The sequence below is a fragment of the Limanda limanda genome, chromosome 11 (genome assembly GCF_963576545.1).
Source record: "Limanda limanda chromosome 11, fLimLim1.1, whole genome shotgun sequence".
NCBI classification, from domain to species: Eukaryota; Metazoa; Chordata; class Actinopteri; order Pleuronectiformes; family Pleuronectidae; genus Limanda; species Limanda limanda.
Genome location: NC_083646.1, coordinates 9,993,238 through 10,013,318, shown reverse-complemented (window position 1 = coordinate 10,013,318; position 20,081 = coordinate 9,993,238). Strand labels below are relative to the sequence as shown.

Sequence of the window (20,081 nt, the reverse complement as noted above, 5' to 3'; positions counted from 1 at the left end):
GAGGGAGGGAGGGATGGAGAGGGAGGTGCGGGGGTGGGGGTGCTGATGTGTGAGTAGTAGCGGCTCCTTCTCTCGCTTCAATGTTGCGGCCAGATCGCTACAATCCTGGAGGGAGCCGGGTCGAGTGAGCTATTTGGGGGGTTGCCACGTTAGAAACCGGGGGGACACACAGACAGACACAGACAGACACACAGACGGACGGACGGAGATAGGCAAGTGTTCCGCTATAAGAAAAAAAAATATATTATATATCTATAACCGCGACGCGCATATAACCGGATTTTTACGCGCAGCCTTCTGGTTCCCGTCGCTTTGTGTTTCTTGCTGTTTTTGGTTAGTGTTGTTGTTGTTGTTGTTTTTTGAAATAATTTATTGATTCGCGGTGTTTGTTTGTTTATTTATTTGTATATCGATTGATTGCGTTTTAATTACTGCCTTGTGACAAGAGAGCGAGGGAGGAGGAGCGTCAGGGCCAGGCGCGCGTTGTGTGTGTGTGTGTGTGTGAGAGAGAGAGAGTGTGTGTGTGTGTGTGTGTGTGTTGCCTCGATCCCAATCACTTCCTCATTTATTCTTGTTGTTTATTTGTTTTTAAATGAAGCGGTGCTCGACGCGCTGCTGTAAACGAGCCGATGAGATGTCCTCCATGTAGCATAGGGGAGCGCGCTCAGCTAACAGACCAAATACAATAGATCAAACCAAATACTACTAATAATAATAATAACAATAACAATAGCGCAGAAGAGACTTTATAACTCCGCTGGCCTTTCTTCTTTCTTACACTGATTTTCTACGTTGGCAGCATCATGAATTGTTGGTGTTTTTTTTAGATTTTTTGCAAAAAGCGAATATACCAAAGCTACACCCGAGCCGGTGACGCTCCTGATCGCAAGCCTTCGTAGAGGAGCGAGGAGGAGAGAGATCAGGAGAGAGATCAGCCCCGGGGCCTCTATGTTTACTCAAGGAGAACGTTTTACAGACGCAGGTGCACGAACGACTCGCAGCCTTTTATTATAAAGCGACTACACAACGCGCCACGAATCGTATAACACAACTTTTCCTGGGGTCTCCTCTCTGTCCGTCTGTGTGCTGTGAGTCTGGACTGTGTGAGAACCCGCTGCTGAGCTCAATATTAGGTACACCATCCGACCAAACCACATGTATGTTCTATGCACATTTACACCAAATCTAACGCCGGCCACCACCAGTCCACCTCCACGCCTGCTGTAAATATAAACCGTGGGCACCCGGGCTACATGTGTACACACCACACGGCGAACCTTGCGAGCTCTCCACGCCAAATACCCCCCCGAAGCGGCCGCGTGCCCCCCCCACCACCACCACCACCAGAGGACCGGACGAGGACCGAGAAGCTCCCGAAGAGGACCGAGCTCGTCACGGTGCTTCTGACTCGTTACTCGCACCGAAACCAGACGCCGGTGGAAGATCATGTTTGTCCCCTTGCCGGTGCCGTTCGTGTTTCAGAGATCTGCCCCTGACCTCAACGCCTGGCGCCTCAAGTCTCCTCTGGCTCTGCGCTCCAACTCCGGTAAGACATCTCCATCTTTTTTTGTCCCCTTCTCCCTGCTCCTACACCTCCTCCTCCATGTCGGTGAGCCATGCAGACCCGCCCTGCCGATGCACTGGAGAGATGCTGGTACACACACACACCTACACGCTCTCACACACTCCTCCGGCTCCGTGGGAAGACTCAGTCCTTGACACTTGATGAAATAAAAAAGAAGCTTTCCCGGGAGTGTCCAGACTGATTGAAAATGAACTGCGTAAAATGTCCCAAATTCGCTGTTCCATTCTGCGCGCCGCCGGGTTCCACAAACCCCCAGCGGGTCTCATCCTTTCCCACGCCGCCTGTAGTGCTCTCTTCTCCGGGTACCGTTCTCTCCTCTCCTCCGTCCTCCTCATCCTTCCCCTCTCCTCCTCCACTGCCTGCCTGCGCCTGAGCCTCAGCCTCCGTCTCTCCCCAACTAGACTCTCGGCAGGCAGGGAATATTCATGCCAACTTATCGATCCTGTGGAGATCGATTCCTGGGGCCGGTGGAAGCGAAGCAGGGAGAGGAGAGAGGGAGATAGAAGGAGAGAGGAGCTGCACACGGAGGAGTAGGAGAGCTCGATGGGAAGAGGGAAGGAAAACACACCGTTATTCTCTCGTTTATTTTATTTCATTCTGCGTGATTTTGTTTTTTGTGACTCCACTTTTTTTTTTTATCACTATACCTAACATCTGTGGAGACACCTGCTCTGAGCCTCATGGTGTTTCGTGCAGGCATGGGGTTGGGGGACAAGACTCTCTCGCATCTTTGTCAACAGATTTCCGGAGACTCTTGTCCCCTCCTGTCCACGGTTTGAAAGCGGAGGGATGCTGGAGTCAGGGCGGAAGGGGGGGTGGTGGTGGTGGGGGGGGGGTCTGCGTTTCATCTGCGCTGGAGCGGAATAAGAGGACGCATGGTGCGAGCAGCAGCCGGGCCGGGCTTCTTCAGCGTGGTGGCACAGATTGTCGTTGTGTGTGAGAGAGAATCCAGCTTCCACTGTTTCCTTTAGACGTGCAACAGCTGCTCGGCCGTTTCTCCCCCCCCACCACACCATGCACCAGGACATGTTTGGAGACTGAAGGAAGGAAGGAAGGAAGGATGCTCTGCGTCTATATAGTCTGTCCTGTGTGCTCTGACTGACAGAACAGAGCTGGAAGTGATATCACAAGGGGGGTCAATGGCCGTTTGTTTCCGATGTACTCAAAAATGACTCACAATTCCACATGCATAAACCGTAACTTGCGTAACTCTGTGCGTAATGGTGCCTAAATGTGCACCTTATCCGGTGGATGGGCTCTTAAAGGGCCAGGCCTCCCCCCCCCCCCCCTTTGGTGCACGGGCTCCCCTCTCTCATTTCCAGATCAGTTCAAGCCCATTTGATTTCAGAGATGCCAGACATCACCCTTTACTCCACACACTCAGTCAACAGTGCACCGCATGTGACGCTGAAGGGATGAGGTGATAGAGAGAGAGGGGGGGGAGAAAAGAAGAGCAGAGGGGATGAGAGGTACCTGTTACCCACCATATCTCTGGAGATATATACACACAGAAGTGAGGGTAGAGGGATTGGAGGGTACAGGGCAGGGGAGGGAGGGAGGGAGGGAGTTTTCGCGCCCCGGCACGTTGAAAAATGGCGAATGTCAGAATGAGATTAAAAAAAAAATGTGGAAAGAGAGAGCGGGAGAGAGAGAGAGAGAGAGAGAGAGAAGCGGGTGAAAGTAAGAGTAGATGACAGAGTGAAAAACGAGGCGGGAGAGGAAAACCTAGTTTGAGCTTGAGAGGTGAGGGTAAACCACGGATGAGCCATTGTGTTGCAGTGTCCCGGGCCAAGGCCAGCATCTGAATAAGCTGCTCACTGATGGGCTGTGTGCACCGGCTGCTCCTGCGATGGAGGGATAACAGTGATTCACAAGGCTATGCTGATTTTATTCCATTTTCGATAACGCGCTACAAGGTGCTGTCCTTTTCAAACTCAGAGGGGTTGGACGCTAAAAGGGCGCAGGGGACTGAATGAACAAAATTTCTTAAAGGATTGTGCGCACAGGGAAAGTAGAAGGGAGGACATGACGGTGAAGGTCTTCCTCACAGGACTGTGGAGACAGAGTGGACTCTCACTGATGTCTTCAGCTGTCTGACGTCTTGTTTCCTGGAGATCTGCCCTTGAGCTCTAATCTGAGTGCTGGTTCACGGAGGACGGTTTAATACCTGCACACAAACAGGTTTTTGTGTAGGGGAGGGACACTTTGTAGTGCTCTTGACTGGAGCTCTCAGTTAACTTGTCTCTTTGACGGGGGGGGGGAGCTCCTTGACTCCTTTTTGGGTTGGAGCTCTGCGAGGGGTCAGAGGTCACAGCGGGAGTGTTTGACTCAGCCCCACCTGACCCTTCTCTGCCCCCTGTGTTTTCCTTCTCTTTCATGTTACAACAGGCCTCGAGCACTCATGCACAATCCCTGTGGGGGCTCACACACACACACTCAGACACACACACACTCACACACACACACATTGTGATGAAACAGACGGACCATCATATAGCATAAAACAAGCATGTTTGACCATTTTCCACCCAGATAGCAGACTGCTCTATAACCGATCCAGGTTTTGTTCTATTTTTAATAGCATTGTGTCTGTGATGGTGCAGGTCACGGCCACTGCCTTGTGAAGTACGTGTGTGTGTGTGTGTGTGTGTGTGTGTGTGTGTGTGTGAGGTGAAGCCATCAGCATTAACCGGTGTATGAAAGTTTAATGGAACATAGAGGAGAAACCGCAGGTTTTCTACACAGTGCAGGGCTTTTTCTGATGTGATCTGATGGGACATCAAGGAAACTATCTCTCTCTCTCTTTATTTCTTTATCCGCCTCCTTCTCACACACACAAACACACATGCACACACACACACACACTCACACACTCTTGCGCACCTAGATTCAGTTCATCTCAGCTATGCACCTTCTGTCACACACCATTAACCCCCATCTCAGACCGTATACTGTAACTCTCTCTCTCTCACACACACACACACACACACACACACACACACATACACCGTCACACTCATAATGTGCATTATTTCTGTGTCTGCATTCAGTCAGAGTAACATGTAACAGGACAGTTATGGGTATTTGTGCTCCTCATCACATTTCCTGATCATGAAGGGCCAATCTGATGCTTTCATTTCACGCGGTGTATTACAATAAAACGCTCGGTGTTCGTCCATTAAGTTTCACATCTGGAGTTCAGTGCCTGTGATCCCTGCCTGCTTCTCAAGGCATTCCTACATGTGTAAATGGCGCTGGCAAATGTCTTCGGTTCTTACATGATGTGAGACCATGCATGTGCTTACCCGTTTGCTCTGTGTGTGAGAACGGGAATGAAAAAATGCGTTTGTGTGTGTGTGTGTGTGTGTGTGTGTGTGTGCACAAGCATGAGCACACGTGCAAACGAGTGTGCGTAGGTATAGATCGGCCTGTGGAGGGGAGCGTGCAAGTCGCAGTGTTAACATGATTGCAAATGACAAAATGTCAACCTGGGTTTGTTAGCAACATAATGGGGAATCAATAGACACGAGAAAGATGTCAATACTACATGCTTTATTGCATTAAGCTACCTCTCTCCTTCTCTGTAGCCCTCTCTCTCCTCTTCTTTCCCCTTTCCCTCCCACTCCCTCCTGATCTCTGTCACAATACGATTCTCTCTCCCTCCTCTCCTCTCCCAGTGGTAGTAGAATTAGATTGCAGTATATGAGCCAGCCACAGCGTTCTGATCGCAGCAGACTGATGGCAGAATGCTTCAGGAGCTAATTTGCCATCGGCCCGTCTATTTACGTATATTAGGCTCTCATACATGCCCCCGACACACTCTGACATCGGGACGAGACAAGAAACCTCAGCACTGACGTCTGTTGTTTAATTAACGCATTTATGTAATAAGATCTACAAACTATCAAAACCTGAGGTAAAGAAAATGATATAAAGTTATAATAGAATATTTCTCTTATCATCCTGCAACAGAAAATACTTCTCTATAAAAAAAGCTTTTATCGCATGACTTTTATAATCTGTATCTCTATTATTATTAGAATTTTTCTGTGATTGCTTGTGAATTTCTACATTGTTTCTTGTAATGCACTTTGTTACCTGTTTTGAAATGTGCTGTACAAGTAAAGTTATTATAATTATTATTATATAACTGTGCGCATATAAGAAAAGCCGGATTTGTATTTATGTGCTTCAGGTGACAACACTTGGGAATACAGCCTGTTACATGGCTTTGGATTAAACCAAACAAATCCACTGTGTAAGTGTGTAATGATAACATGCTGCATTTGTGCTGCAGCACAGTTTGAAAATTTCTTTTAATCCTATTAACTATTTACCTCTTTATGGATTTGCACAGGTGCGTATATGTGGCAGTAAGTTGTATTTATATAGTTTGTGGATGTGTGTGTGCGTGCACGTATAAACATTTATTGGATATATATGTGTGCGTGTGCACTGATGTGTGTGTGTTGGCTGAGACTAATGTAGTATTAATGCTGATGAGGTCCCACAGCTCATTAGCAGCAGTGAGTGGTATTGAGTTTCTCCCAGGGAACAGGACAGACCAGGACACACACACACGTACACACAGAGTACATCCTAATCAGCCATTAGCGTATTAATAACCTCTATACACACACACACACACACACACACACACACACACACACACACACACACACACACACTCACACACACACACACACACACACACACACACACATACACACACACACTCAAATGCACGCTGTCTTGCCAAACAATGACCTTTACACAAAACACTATATGCATACTCCAACAAAGACACTTAAGCAGGATACAGCAAGAAAATCATGCAAACACATTTGTCTGTAGGCCATATATTATTCCTGAGTGTGTTCTCCATCCACACTCTGTCACTGGATTGGCACGTGTACGTTTACAGACTCGCACTCGAAAAAAAAAAAATTTGCACAGTCGGTCACGGTGTCCAGTGAAATACAGCCCAGCATTAGTCCTCATCAGAGGCCGAGTGAGCGGGCCACTTAATCAGACCAATCACCTGGAGAACCCACACAGAGAGGGAGAAATGCTGTGTGTGTGCGTGTGCATGTGTGCGTGTGTGTGTGCGTGTGCATGTGCGTGTGTGCGGACAGTTAATCAACATATCAGCAGGAATAAACGCATACACACCACCTGACTCCTTCCTGGCCATTGATTTATACCACTCTCTGTGTTTCTACTTGCCTCTCCCTCTCTCTCCTTCAATAACATGATGATGATGTATATACAGAAAACTCAAGCATCCTTGACCTCTACATAGTTACACTCTGAGTTGTGTGTGTGTGTGTTTGTGGTGGCCTGGCTGTGATCAGTGTTGGCTTCACCACACGCTGCCAATCACCCACATCAGCCTAGGCAGTCAAAAACAAGCTTTTTGAACTCCTGCTGGCCATATTGACCACTTGATTATCTATCGGGACTTTTTCTACGGCCAGGATTTGTGCAAAAGGCTCAGTGGCATGTTCCAATCATTCCCCCGATCAGACGCACAAAGCTTGATGCATTTCTTCACAGCAAAAAGGTCCGGAGGTTTTATCTGCCGAAATGACTGTGGTGTCATAAAAACTCCAACATGGTGTTTTTCGACCAGCCCCTGTCTTCTTTTTGTTGTTGATTGCCGCAGGCCGTCACCTCTGCCTCCTCGCTCATGTGCCAGTACATTTAGATAATAAAAAAGACCAATAAAATCCCGGGGTTTGATTGGGTGTCTCCCCTTAGCCCAGCGGAGCAGATGACTGAATCCGGGGTCCTTCTCTCCATTTCATTTAGCTGATAAGATTTATGGTAATGAAGGGGTCCTATTAACCTTTAGGGTTCTGCTGCTGTCCTTCAGAGTGAGGGTGGATGAGAGTGCTCCTTGATTGGGTTTTGAGGCAGAGGCAGCGAACATGTCTGCTATAAACAATGTCACGTCGCAAATGCACCCTCTGGAGTGCACACACACACACACACACGCACACACACACACTTGCACACACGCACACACACGCACACACTCACACACAAACGCATGATAAGGAGACTCCCCAAAAGCAGTTTAGCGCTTCGAGAGCACTGAATGCTGAATGTTTAATCTCCCTCCTCTCTTTCTCTCCTCAGCATTTTCCCTTTTCTTTATCCCCTCTATCCTTCCTGCTCTCTATCCGTCTCCCGGCAGGAGCACTCTGTTCTGAAATTAATCTGTTGTACCCCACCTCCTCTCTCTTCTCCCGCTCTTTCCCTGGTGCTGTCGCTTTTTTCCTCTTTGCCTGTAAAATGCAAAGTGCCAGGATATTAAAAAATACTCCAGAGTTAACAAGTCAACAAACTGATTTCAAACTACCTCCATGTGTCCACACCAACCATATTCCGGGGGTTGTTTGTAAAGGGGGGTGGGGGGGGGGGGCAGGGAGGCGTAGACCCCTCCTTTTTCTGTACAAGGGCTGCACCCCTCTGTCCCTTTGTCTGCTTGTAAAGGGGACGAAGGAGGAGGCGTGGGGGAGTGACTAAGTGACCTCTCCCTCCCCTTTCTTTTGACGCTCCCATGATCTGTCCATTTTGTCGTGTACGTCCCTTTCCTCCCTCCTCTTTTATCCTCTTTCGTTCCCCCTTTTTTCAGCCTGGTTAAGTCGCCATGGCTATTGGCCTCATATGTCCTGTCCTCTCTCTCTCTCTCTCTCTCTCTCTCTCTCTCTCTCTCTCTCTCTCTCTCTCTCTCTCTCTCTCTCTCTCTCTTCCACTCTCTTTAGCCCTCTCTCTCCTTGCATCTTCGGCAGCAGCAGCAGCCTGGCTGCCAAAGTGTCTGTAGGACACATTAAGGCCCATAAAAGCCTAGTCTGCGGTCGCACTCTTAACCACCAGTCAGAGGTAGTGTACAAAAGTGACTTTAAATGAGTCTGTGATTACCCTGGAACATGGAGAGAGGCTGAAGTGGCCAAGAGAGTGTGAGACAAGGCCAGAGCGACGGAAAGAGGGAGAGAAAGAGAGGCTCTCGGGTGTTTCTTCAGTCTCTTAAGGAAAATTGAACAGACACAAATATTTGTTTCTCCGAAAGCTAAGAGTCACGACGGCTACCTGAGTGGAGCACGCAAACGAAAAAGTTCAAACCCAAGTTTCCTGCCACCCACCCCCTCCATCACAACCTTCCCCGTCCCTCCCCTCCTCACCCCCCACCCCTTGCCTAATTGGCCACATGCTGCCTTGAGTGACAAGTGTAATCATCAGTCAAATTATGATCGGGGGGGAAGAAGGTGGAGGAGGAAGAGGGGAGCAGCAGAAGGTGGTGCTTGGAGGGTGGGGAAGGGGTTGAAAGGAAGTGCTTTGATCAGAGATAGAGAGGGGGTGAGCGGGCCAACAGACAGAGTTACATGGAAACCTGCTGTCCACACACCTGCTGCTTCAGAGATGGACAACATGAGCACCATCAGACCTGGTGGAGGATTAAACAATTCAGACAAGCTCAACCACAGTGAATAGGGAAAAGCCTTTATCAAACCATGTAGTGATTGTCCCTCCAGTGTGAAGAGTTTAGAACTTTTCCTCTCCTGCTTCTAGTTGAACCTGAACGGCAGCAAACGTCCTCTGCTGTAATTACAATAGCAGCACAGAGCAGAACAATGAAGTCGGGGGGGTGTGGTAGCAGCGCAGTCCTCCAGTCTCATGTGGACACACCAGGCCGTGTTATATTTGGATATACTTTGTTAGCAGGAGCAGATGTTAGCTCCCCAGCCAGCTAACAAGGTTTACAGTAATTAGGAGTGCTGATAAAGCGCTTTGATTCTCCGGCTGTGGCGGCCCTCTCATTAGCGGCTAGCTAGCTAGCGCTGCAGCAGGCGCTCCAGTCACATCCTATTAGGCGGCTCAATGTACACTCTGAATTAGGAGCGGGAGATTAAGTGGAGATGAAAACTGTCTGCCTGCACACACACACACACACACACACACACACACACACACACACACACACACACACACACACACACAGATGCGTGCACGTGATGAATACACACAGATGCTCAAACAGCAAAGTCTGAATACACTCACTGCTAAAACAGGGTGAGGAGAAAATTCCTCCTTAAGCACCAACAAAAAATATATAACTATTTGCAGCCTGTGTTGCATCCCTCTCATGTGCATGTGTTGAGAGCAGCTGTGAAGTGAATTTGTTCAGAACAGCAAAGAAACTGCATTTTTTTAATAAGGAAGAAAGGGAATCACAAGTTCAAACACACAAGGCAAGTTTGCTCATGTCTGTATTCGGTGGTAGAGAAATGTCTCCCTGCGCTTCCTACAAATTAACAAAAGCAAATAGACAACCTTGAAAAATTCTCCTGCATCTTTTTTTTTTTCCTCCTTCTACTCTTTCAATACTCTCCTCGCTCCTCTCGGCGCTCTCCTCCCCTCCGTCTCTCTCTCTCTCTCTGTCTCTCGTCGTCTTTTGTGTGATGGAGTGATTATTGAGGACGTGGCTCCTGTGTTTAACGCTGGTTGATGAAGTCTGCCTTTGTCTGTCTGTGCTAACCTGTCGCAACCGGGACAGCGCTTATAGCAAAATCAATACACAGAGTATAAGAGAGGGAGAGAGAGAGAGCGAGAGAGAGGCCGGGCAATGGAGGTAGAGAAAAGAAGGAGAGAGGGGGGGTGGGTTTGTTTGAAGGTAGATAAAATGCAACGAGCTTGAAGTCATCGGAAAGGGAAAAAAATGGAAGTTAGTGCGATGGAGGAAAATGTAAATGCTTGATGCTGGTGCTGGTGAAAAGCTTCTGTCCCTCACAGCGTCTGGTTGTGTGTTTGTGGTTGTGTAAATCAGGTATTTTTGCGTGTTTATGTTTGTGTAAATCAGGTATTTTTGCGTGTTTATGTTTGTGTAAATCAGGTATTTTTGCCTGTGCGTGGCCTTGACCACGGGCAAGTTGTATCACTCGTGGTGTGTGCGTGCCTGTGATTGTTAAAGTGCGTGTGCATGAGCAGAATGGGACGGGCCCTATCTGTTTGTAGCGATCGGGTCTGTGTGTGTGTGTGTGTGTCTGTGTGTGTGTGTCTGTGTGTGTGTGTAGCATCGTTTGCTTCCACTCCCCAGAGTCGGAGCCGGTGTGAAGAGGAGCTACAGAGGGATGAGGAGCTGGACAGAGGAGGAGAGAAGGAGAGAATGGGGAGAAGGAGAGGTGTAGGGGGTGAGTTGCGGAGAGAGAGAGAAAGAGAGAGAGGGGGGGGCAATTGTGTGAGAGAGGCACAGCTGGGAAATGAGAAATGCAACCCCCCCCCACCCCTCTCCCTGTACCACCAACTTACACTCACACATAGGACACACACACACACACACATATACACACATGATCCCCATCTCTTTATCCTCCCCTCAGGAAAGAAGGGGTGGAGGAGGTGGAGGTGGAGGTGGTGTTGGATGGGGGGGGGGAGTGAAGGGAAAGGAGAGGCAGGGGGGGGGGATAGGAAGAGATGGAGAAGGGGACAGATAGGGGCATTAAAATTCATGGCCTTTTTTTTTTCTTTTTTTTTTTCTGCTGAAAATCAATAGTGTTTACTATGAATGAGTGGAACAGTGGACAACAGTGGTGCCGGGGGGACAGAGGGAGACAGGGAGGAGGAGGAGGAGGAGGAAGAAAAGAGAGGGAGAGGGAGAGGGAGGGAGAGGTACGGAGGAGGAGGAGGGGTGACTTTATTGCGATAGGCAGAAGCACCAAGGCCAAGGTTAAAGACCAGCAGGGGCAGAGAGACAGAAGCACTAAGTAAATTCAGTTGTCTTCCCAAGCAGACGCACAACCCTGTGAATGCATATTTACTGCGGCCTATCATCATAATCTGCCCGGTCGTAATGTTCCCGGCAGTAACGTCCACTGTTCAGCTGTCTCACTCCTCTGACTTTCCATTCATCATTCCTCGCCTCGGCCCGAATATACCTTTCAAAAACTGCGCGTGTGCTTCTGTCTGCGTGTGTGTTAATTGGCAGCCCACGAACAAACAGCAGACCCACACATCAGTGCACAGACACACACACACACACACACACAAACACACACAGGCGCTCACACCGACTCCACACCAGTTCACACTGAGTTGTGCAGCAACCCTGACCCTGTTTCCTGCTGCTGGAAGTCTCGAAGTTCAGGATGGCTTACCAGTGTTTTGATTAAGCTCTGCCAGTGTGTCTCGCACCGCTCGATCAAAGACGACAAACTGTGTTGTTTTTCTGCCGTCTTATTTTATTTATTTTTGTACTGTATGTGGCCCCCTTCATGATTTACAGTAATCAAAGCCTTTAAAAGCAGTTCTATACTTTCTCTGGCTGCAGAGATTCTCTCAGAAAAATAAAGAAAATACACAATTTAAGTTTGGCAAATGCTATAGTTCGAAATTACAGCAAAGTTTTAGGTTTTTTTTCTTTCCGAGACAAATAGGATTTTTTTGTTGTTGTTCTTTGCTGTATTTCTTTCTTTTCTTCATTTATGATATCAGATTCTCTCTCTCTCTCTGCGTCTTCAGGACTCTTAGAGCTCAGACTGCCAGCATTTACAGTACACACGCACTGGCCATCGTGTGCATACGTGTCCATGTCATTATGCACTGGTGTGTGTCTGTGCTTGGTCGTGAATGCCGAGGTGTGTGAGTGTGAGCGAGCTGAACAGGGGGGTGATATATATTCAGGCTGCTCATGCATTATGGAGAGTGCAGGTGAGAGCCTCTAAATGTGAACTGCTGGTATGTGGAGGGTTCAGGGCCAATCTCACCGAAGCCTTTTGTATTAGCATAGCATCTCCATTTCAAATCGGCCTGTCAAAGCCGGGCAGCATGTTTTATTCAGCTGCAGATATTGATCACATATTATGCATACATACCAAATCTATATTGCATACCGAATCCGAGTCTTTGATATGTATATGACGCTGCTTTGCAAATATGGCGCATGCAGAATTCGTGGGTGTTTGTTATGTGCATAAACTCAATATATTTGTGTTTGTGCAGTTATTTGTTTCGGTGACGGCGTGCGTGGTGATTTTGATCAGGCTTTGAAGTCGGAGGGAAGGCGAGGACGACTTGTTTATTGGTGAAAGGAGAAGAGAGAGAAATCCATTTCTGTTTGTGAGCGTGGACGTTTGCACTTTCGGCCGAGGTCAGAGTGGCACGGAGACGGCTGCTCTCCTCTCTCTCTCCGGGCGTGGGCACGTGTCTTCGTTACTCCGACACCTCCAAAAGCTAACTTCCCTTTTCTCAATCCACTTACCAGGCTTTCTGGCTCCTTGGTCGGAATGACCTCCAAGCACCCATATACATTAACAGCCGACATTTCACCATACACCGGTTCCTGCTCTTTGTCCATCAACATGTTTTTTTCCATCAATATTTCTCCATGTGTTAAACCGGGGACCCGAGGCCATCTCTGCCTTCCCTATCATGTGCCGATTTTTTACCATCACGCTGCATTCGGCGCTGCACTAAATCTCCCTTCTCTAAATGACTGGAGTGGATGAGAGGTCACAGTTTATGGGGGGAGGAGGAGGACAATGCGGGCTGGAGCTGTGATGGAGCTTTGCTTTTTCACCCTTTATGAGCAGAGGTGGCCCATTTGCTGAATGGGACATGAAGAAAGTAAACGCTGATTTCTTAGAAAAGGAAAAAAAATTTCCCGACCACATCACCAGGAACCAGCGCTTTTCTCACTGACATTAAATTCGTTGTTTCATTAGCCGCCTGTCTTCTACCTCTTTAATTTTCTTTCTCAAAATATTTTTCCACCTATCTCTTTCTCTCTCTCTCTCTCTCTCTCTCTCTCTCTCTCTCTCTCTCTCTCTCTCTCTCTCTCTCTCTCTCTCTCTCTCTCTCTCTCTCTCTCTCTCTCTCCTCCCTCTTTCTCTCCCTGTCTCTGTACTCTGTTCCCTTAGCGACCGTTTCCAAGGTGCCCATTCCCAAGGGGTGGAGGAGGGGGTCCAGTGATGTCATGCAAGCATAACTTTATACCTGTAATTCATGTTTTTTTTCCCTTTCCCTCTTTCCTTACATTTTCTTCCTCATCCATCTATTCCATCCCACTGGAGAAGCCTGTGTGTGCCTCCCTCTTTCTTTTTCTCCTTTGCTGCAAGGTTTTTTTTTTTTACCTGGAACTGCCTCTCACCAGAATAATATTCCCTTCTGATTTAGGCGTCACGTTGGTTCGCTCCAGATTTCAATTTAGACTTGTTGTAATGTCAGTGTTTTTATTTGAACGGTGGGGAACAGTGACGCTTATCTTTTCACTAGCCGTTAAGAGACAGACGCTTGAGCAGCCCTCTGTCCACAGTGTACATGACTCTTTACATCTGCTCCATGTTTAAAAGGTCATTTGTCAAACCTGACATTTTCTGCCCTTACCAAAGGTTTCCTCTATATCCAGCCCGGCTCCCCCATTCAGAGTTTATGCTTTTTCATCTATTTGTTTTCTTTTGTATAAACCTTTACTGACAATACGTTCCTCTTCGGTGTCAAAATACATCAGCCGACTGGGAGGCTAAATTCTATCATCTTGTAATGTTCAATAAACTGAGGAATGACAGATGTGGTCCTCTGTGTCGGTGTGTGTGTGTGTGGCTGAACGTAGGAGTGAGGACAGTTTTGGCTGGTCTCAGTTGGATGTGTGTTTGTGTGTGTGTGTGGTTGTGTGTGGTTGTGTGTGTGTGGTGTTGGTCTGGGTTGCCTGGGTAATGGGGCCAAGGTTTCCAAGAAATGTAAGTTACAGCCATAAGTGTAGTGAGTGGGTCCTTGCACCCACACTCAGTGGGGTCTGATTAGGGATTAATGTGTGTGCATGCTGTGTAGTGTGTGTGTGTGTGTGTGTGTGTGTGTGTGTGTGTGTGTGTGTGTGTGTGTGTGTGTGTTAGTCGGATGTTTTTACTCAGCACACTTGTCACTTTCCTGTTTCCCCCTTTGTGCCTTCTGTTACACCCTATTCCATCATTTTTTTTTGTCCCGGACAAAAAGAGGCCCCCCACCTGAGAACCCCCCCCCCCCCTTATATTTTTCAAAGCTCCCGCTTCAACACACTCCCCCCCCCCTGTCAAACTCCTCACCTTTGTCCCTTAAAGTCTGATTCAAATTCTCTTTATAGTACTTACCAGAATTCAAGATCACCATTTTCAAGATTTACAATGTAAGTATAATAAATGTAAAAAATAAGATAAAGACTAAATTGCACATATATACACTATACAACCACTTTTTACTACACAATTTAAATAACTAATCACTGCAAAAAAGATTTAAATAAGTGTCACTAAGTAGTCCCTTAAATATGCCAGAACTTTTCCCATCAAGACCCATAAATTATTCCCTGGGAGAATTTAACATTTTGTTTTGAAAAATATAAAATAAAAATCGTGGAGCCACCCCCCAACCCCCTTATCCGAAATTGTCAAAGTTTTATCAAAAGTTTTTTTTTGTTCTGTCTCCATAAAGCTCTGTATATCCAGACTTTAGTTTTCCAAGCAGAACTAGGTCTCGGTCGGTATTTTCTTAAAATTAACAAATATTACAGCACAATATTTCCATGTCATTTGTGAAAAGGAACCAACAGGAAGTCGTTTGACTTTTGGCGCATGCACCCTGAGAGCAACTTACACTGGAATCAATGGGGCAATAGTTCGGAACATGGTTGTATTTACTCAGTGTGTGTTTAGTAAACGCATCTGTGTGTGTATGTGTGTGTGAGTGTGTGTGTGTGTGTGTGTGAGTGTGTGTGTGCGCCCGCTGTTGTGATGGGAGGGCACTGGTGAGCTTGTTGAATGAACTCTGTGGTTGTGCTGACAAATCAATGATAAAGAGTAATGACATCAACAACGTAATGTATCTCCTCGTGCTTTCATTGACTCTCCCCCGTCTCCCCCCCCCCCCGTCTCCCCCTCCTCACCACTTGTGTCACCCCGGGTCTTTGACTTTGCGTTACAACATAAATGATGTTTCTATCGCTTCATGTTTGTCATTATATGTATCTTTTATCTCCGTCGTTTGTTTCTCTCTATTGGTCTGTCTATCCTCTAACTCTCTCTCCCCCGTTCTCTCTCCCTCGCTCCCTCCCTCCCTCCCTCCCCCCTCTCTCTATTGATCCAGTCATAGTTTTCTCAGTCTTCACAGTACTGGGCCGCTCTAATCAATACAGATAATTGTCTGCTCTCTCTCGATGCCAAACATAGTCTCCCCTTCTCCTCACTCCTTCTCTCTCTCTCCCTTTTTATCAATGAACCCTGGTCTTCCCTCACCCCTCCTCACCCGCCCCGCCCTCCCCCCCACCCCCCCCTCCAGACGGGGATTCCCCCTCCCCTAATGACGGGAGATAACCTGCTTTCTTTACCGATTTTCTCCCACCCCACAGCCCTCCACCCCCACATCCCTGCCTCACCCGCTGCCTCCCTTTTCCTCCCTCGTTCATCGATTACCGTGAGAGCCAGGGCCCGGCCCACCCGCCCTACGGATGTAAACACACACAGCGCTCGTGTTGTGGTTTAGTTGCCGTTCGACCGTTCCCTCGTGTGAGGTCCTTTCGGTTAATCAGCGGGATCCGGTGGTTTCTCGCCAGGTCACGGCGGCTTTCCATCATGACCTGGATGCACGCCTGTCAGGAGGGCGATGTCGAACCTGCGCCATCTTACCTGTGGTCTGTCATCACCAAAGCATAGCGTCTCATCCCTCTCACTTGGGATGTCAATGCAGACATCTTTGACCAGTTTATGGCTCCTGTCCATACTTCCCAAATAAAGCTGTAAAGATATCCCAAAGAGGTTGGGCCTTTAACAAAGCAAGGTCGCCAGCAAACACAGACTAACAACCATACACCCTTACAATCACACACATAACTGACAGTCTCCAATTATTCTAATCCACTGTTCATGTTTTTGACTGTGGGAGGACAAAAGGAGAAGGCCAACTCAAAGTATAGCAGTCGCAGCACCATCGTGCCCCAGAGTAAAGTTAGTTTTATTGAAGCTATGTTGTCCAAATTCATGAATTTGCATCAGATGGCTTTAAAATCGTTTTTTATTATACAGCAATCTCATGATCTATTCATAGACACTCAGTTCAGAGATGGGAAAAAACAGGAGAAAAAAGAATAGCCACAAAATGGCAACAGGAGGAAGAGGAGGAATCCCTCTTCCAGGATGCCAGATAAGTATATTTGTATATTCATAGTAAACAAAAGCAGCGGTATTAAAATCACAACATGGAGAAACAGAATGACAATATTAAGTCAATAACGTTCCCAGTGAATTAAGTAAATATTAAGGGTGAGAAGTTGAGGATTTTCAAGGAAAATGTAAAAGAGCTCAGACCAGAGCGAACAGGCGAATATCCACAGCATAGGACCCAGTGCAGCATTCATATTCTGTCTCTACATATGAAATCCTGTGTGTTTAATAATGCATCCGCACAGGCAACAAGGCAGGTTGTAGGCCTGCAGGTTATTGTACATTGTGTGTGTGTGTGTCTGTGTGTGTGTGTGTGTGCCTGTGTATTCCTCCATGAATCCGATGTGTATAGCATCCAGCTCCAGTCTCTGATGTATACTCTATCACTGAACTCAATCTGGAGCTGTGCGTAAACCACACAAGCAATATCAGTGACAAAATATATACAGTGTATGTATCCAATGTTTACACAAATATCTCATATCCACTCGCATCTGCTGCGGCTGATAGCCGAGGCAACGCTGTGTTTTCCTTGTGCCGGCTTCCACCTGGAGGAGTGAGTGAGATGGAGTTACAGAAGGTAGAAACAGTCTCCATCACGATGTGGGTCAGAAATAAAATGATTTGGTGTAACGTGTGAAAACAGAAGATAGGACCAGCAAATCATTTGTATTTGAATTGTGAGGGTGTATTGGAGTTTTATGAATACGTTTGTGCATCAGCGAGTTATCTGTATGATTGCATGTGGATGTGAGTGTGTGTGAGTGTGTGTGTGTGTGTGTGTGTGTGTGTGTGTGTGTGTGTGTGTGTGTGTGTGTGTGTGTGTGTGTGTGTGTGTTTGTTTATGAGCGCCGCAGCATGTGCTCATCCATGTCAACATCTGAGACAAACAGAGAGAGTCTGGAGGCGAAGCTCAGGTTTACACGTGTGTGATCAGACTAAGCAGGGCTTAAAAGGGCCAGCAGTGGGATGGAGGGGAGGAAGGAAGGGTGGAGGGACGGAGGGGTATATTGTCTTGCAGGAGGGTGAGGCGTGGGGAGAGGGGGGGGGGAGTGCGGCTGGGGTAGGACGAGAGACAGCAGGGATCCTCCTTGCCCCCTGGGAGTTGAACCTACAACCCCCTAACCTTCCTCTAACCCTCTGGTCATGGACTTGAACTCTCTAACCCCCTGATGGACAATCTGTTCTCCTCCCCAGACTCAGCGCAGCCACTGTGCATCCCATTAACAGATAAATAGGCTGTGTGTGTGTGTGTGTGTGTGTGTGTGTGTGTGTGTGTATGCATGTGTTTGTGTGTAGACACTTCCATGCATGATTTAAGTATTTGGTCAGTTGGGTCTCGCCCCCTTTTTTATTTAAAGCTTGTCAAACTGAAGAAGCCTGAAGTAGTGGATGATTCGTCATTTTTAACTTCCTGATTTTTAGATGTGCAAGAGGGGATCTTCTCTTTTTTATCTCTTTGTGTTTTGCTGAAATAGTTAGAGGAAGCTATCGAGGGTGATCTACTGGAGATCCATCTCTTGGATCCCAGATCTCCTTGAGGCCCTCTAACAGCAGCAGGGAGGTTTAGGCTTGATCAGACCCGGATCTTTCTACACCTCTCCTAAAAATCATTCTCACTTCGTGGATCAAAAAATGGAGATACAGTACGGAGCAGGACAGGAGGGGCCGGGGGACAGTCAGTGCAAAAGAGAACTGAGATGAAAGGAGAGGATGGCAGCTGATGATTTATTCCTCTTAGCTATTATTTTTGTTGCTGCCTTATTTCTCCATTTCTCCCCTTGTTTGTGTTTGTGAGCTCTGCTTATCAGATCCCGGCTCCATTCACCGCTTCAGTCAGGGGAAGAAGCCCCAGACGCCTCGGTCTTCTCTTTCATTCAATCCCTCTGTCTCTCCTCCTCTCTCTCTCTCCCTCTCCTAACCTTTGAGAATAGGAGCCTTGAATTTGAATTTCAGAGCGAGCAAGAGCAGGGTTTGGAGGGAGGAGGAGGAGGAGGTGAGGTGAAGAGGAGAGGAGAGGAGGAGGGGGGGGTTGGTGGATGTTGGAGCCACAGTCGTTGCAAAAGGGCCGGCTCAGCGCGTCCTCCGGCCCCCCCCTCAGAGGGGCCCCGATCGATACAAACTCGGAGCAATAAAGCTTTCCCCCTGTCATCTCTGCAGAATACAAAGCAGAATAGAGAGGGAGAGAGAAAGAGAGGGAGGGAGGGAGGGAGAAAGAGAGGGAGGGAGAGAGAGAGAGAGAGGTGAAAAGCTGTTCCGCTAGCCAGACCAATTTCCTAACCCCCCTCCTCCTCCTCCTCCCTCGCTTCACCACCACCTCCCCAACACACCATCACCACCACCACTATCACCCCTTTTCCTTACCTCCTTCATTCTATCTATCGCTCATTCAGCTCTTTCCCCCAAACGCACAATATATATATATATATATCTCCCCCTCCGACTGTATCACTGAACAGCTATCTCTCCATAATAAATACAGCATGAATAAAGTATACAATAGATTCTCCCTCTTTCTCCAACTATCTGAGAGAGAGGAGGATGAAGGAAAAGGGGGAGTTGAGGGAGGGAGGAAAAATGGACCAAAAAAAATTGTGGTGTGAGGAGGTGGAGAAGTAAGACAGCTAGGGAGCAGGACAGAAGGAAAGCATGGAAGGAAAGATTGTTATAGTAAGGGGGGGGGGGTGAAGTGTGTGGAGCGTGGAGGGGGGGGGGGGGGGGGGGGGGAGAACAGGGGATAAGAGAACCCTGCACCCAGAGAAAGATGGATGTAGTGATACAGGTAGAGAGGAGGCGGAGGAATATTGATGAGGAGGAGGAGGAGAGAGGGGGATGCAGGCTGAGGAAGAGGCAAAAATGTGTGGGGATGGGTGAGGGAGGGAGGGAGGGAGGGAGAGAGAGAGAGAGAGAGAGAGAGAGGTGAGGGGGTCAAACAGGAATTCCTTGAATTGAGAGCCAATTACTGTAATTGTAATCTGGATTCAAAGCGTAGAGACACAGCAGTGACAGGCTAACGCAGGATACACACACGTGCAAGCACAGCGCAGACAAAAGACAGTGTGGGTGTGTGTGTGTGTCTGTGCATCTCTACATGCTGTGCTGATTGTTCTGTGAAACTGCAGATGTACATGCAGTGTGTGTGTGTGTGTGTGTGTGTGTGTCTATATTCTTTGTCGCTGAATGGCCGTGCAGGAGTCAGCCTGCCAATCAACTATTGTACTCTTGTCAATTTAATAATATTTCTGAGCGCTGACCTCCACTATATGTGTGTGTGTGTGTGTGTGTGTGTGTGTGTTTTCCTATATATT

General features: G+C 47.7%; 1 protein-coding gene across 1 annotated transcript in view; it reads left to right on the top strand.

Annotated features, from left to right (window-relative positions):
- The first annotated feature begins 1,446 nt into the window (after positions 1-1,446).
- The window catches only part of pou2f2b (POU class 2 homeobox 2b), a 37,848-nt gene continuing 19,213 nt past the window's right edge, over positions 1,447-20,081 (top strand). Inside the window, exon 1 of the mRNA XM_061080714.1 lies at positions 1,447-1,546. Within this exon, the coding sequence (XP_060936697.1) occupies positions 1,447-1,546 (100 nt within the window). The remainder of the gene's footprint in view (positions 1,547-20,081) is intronic.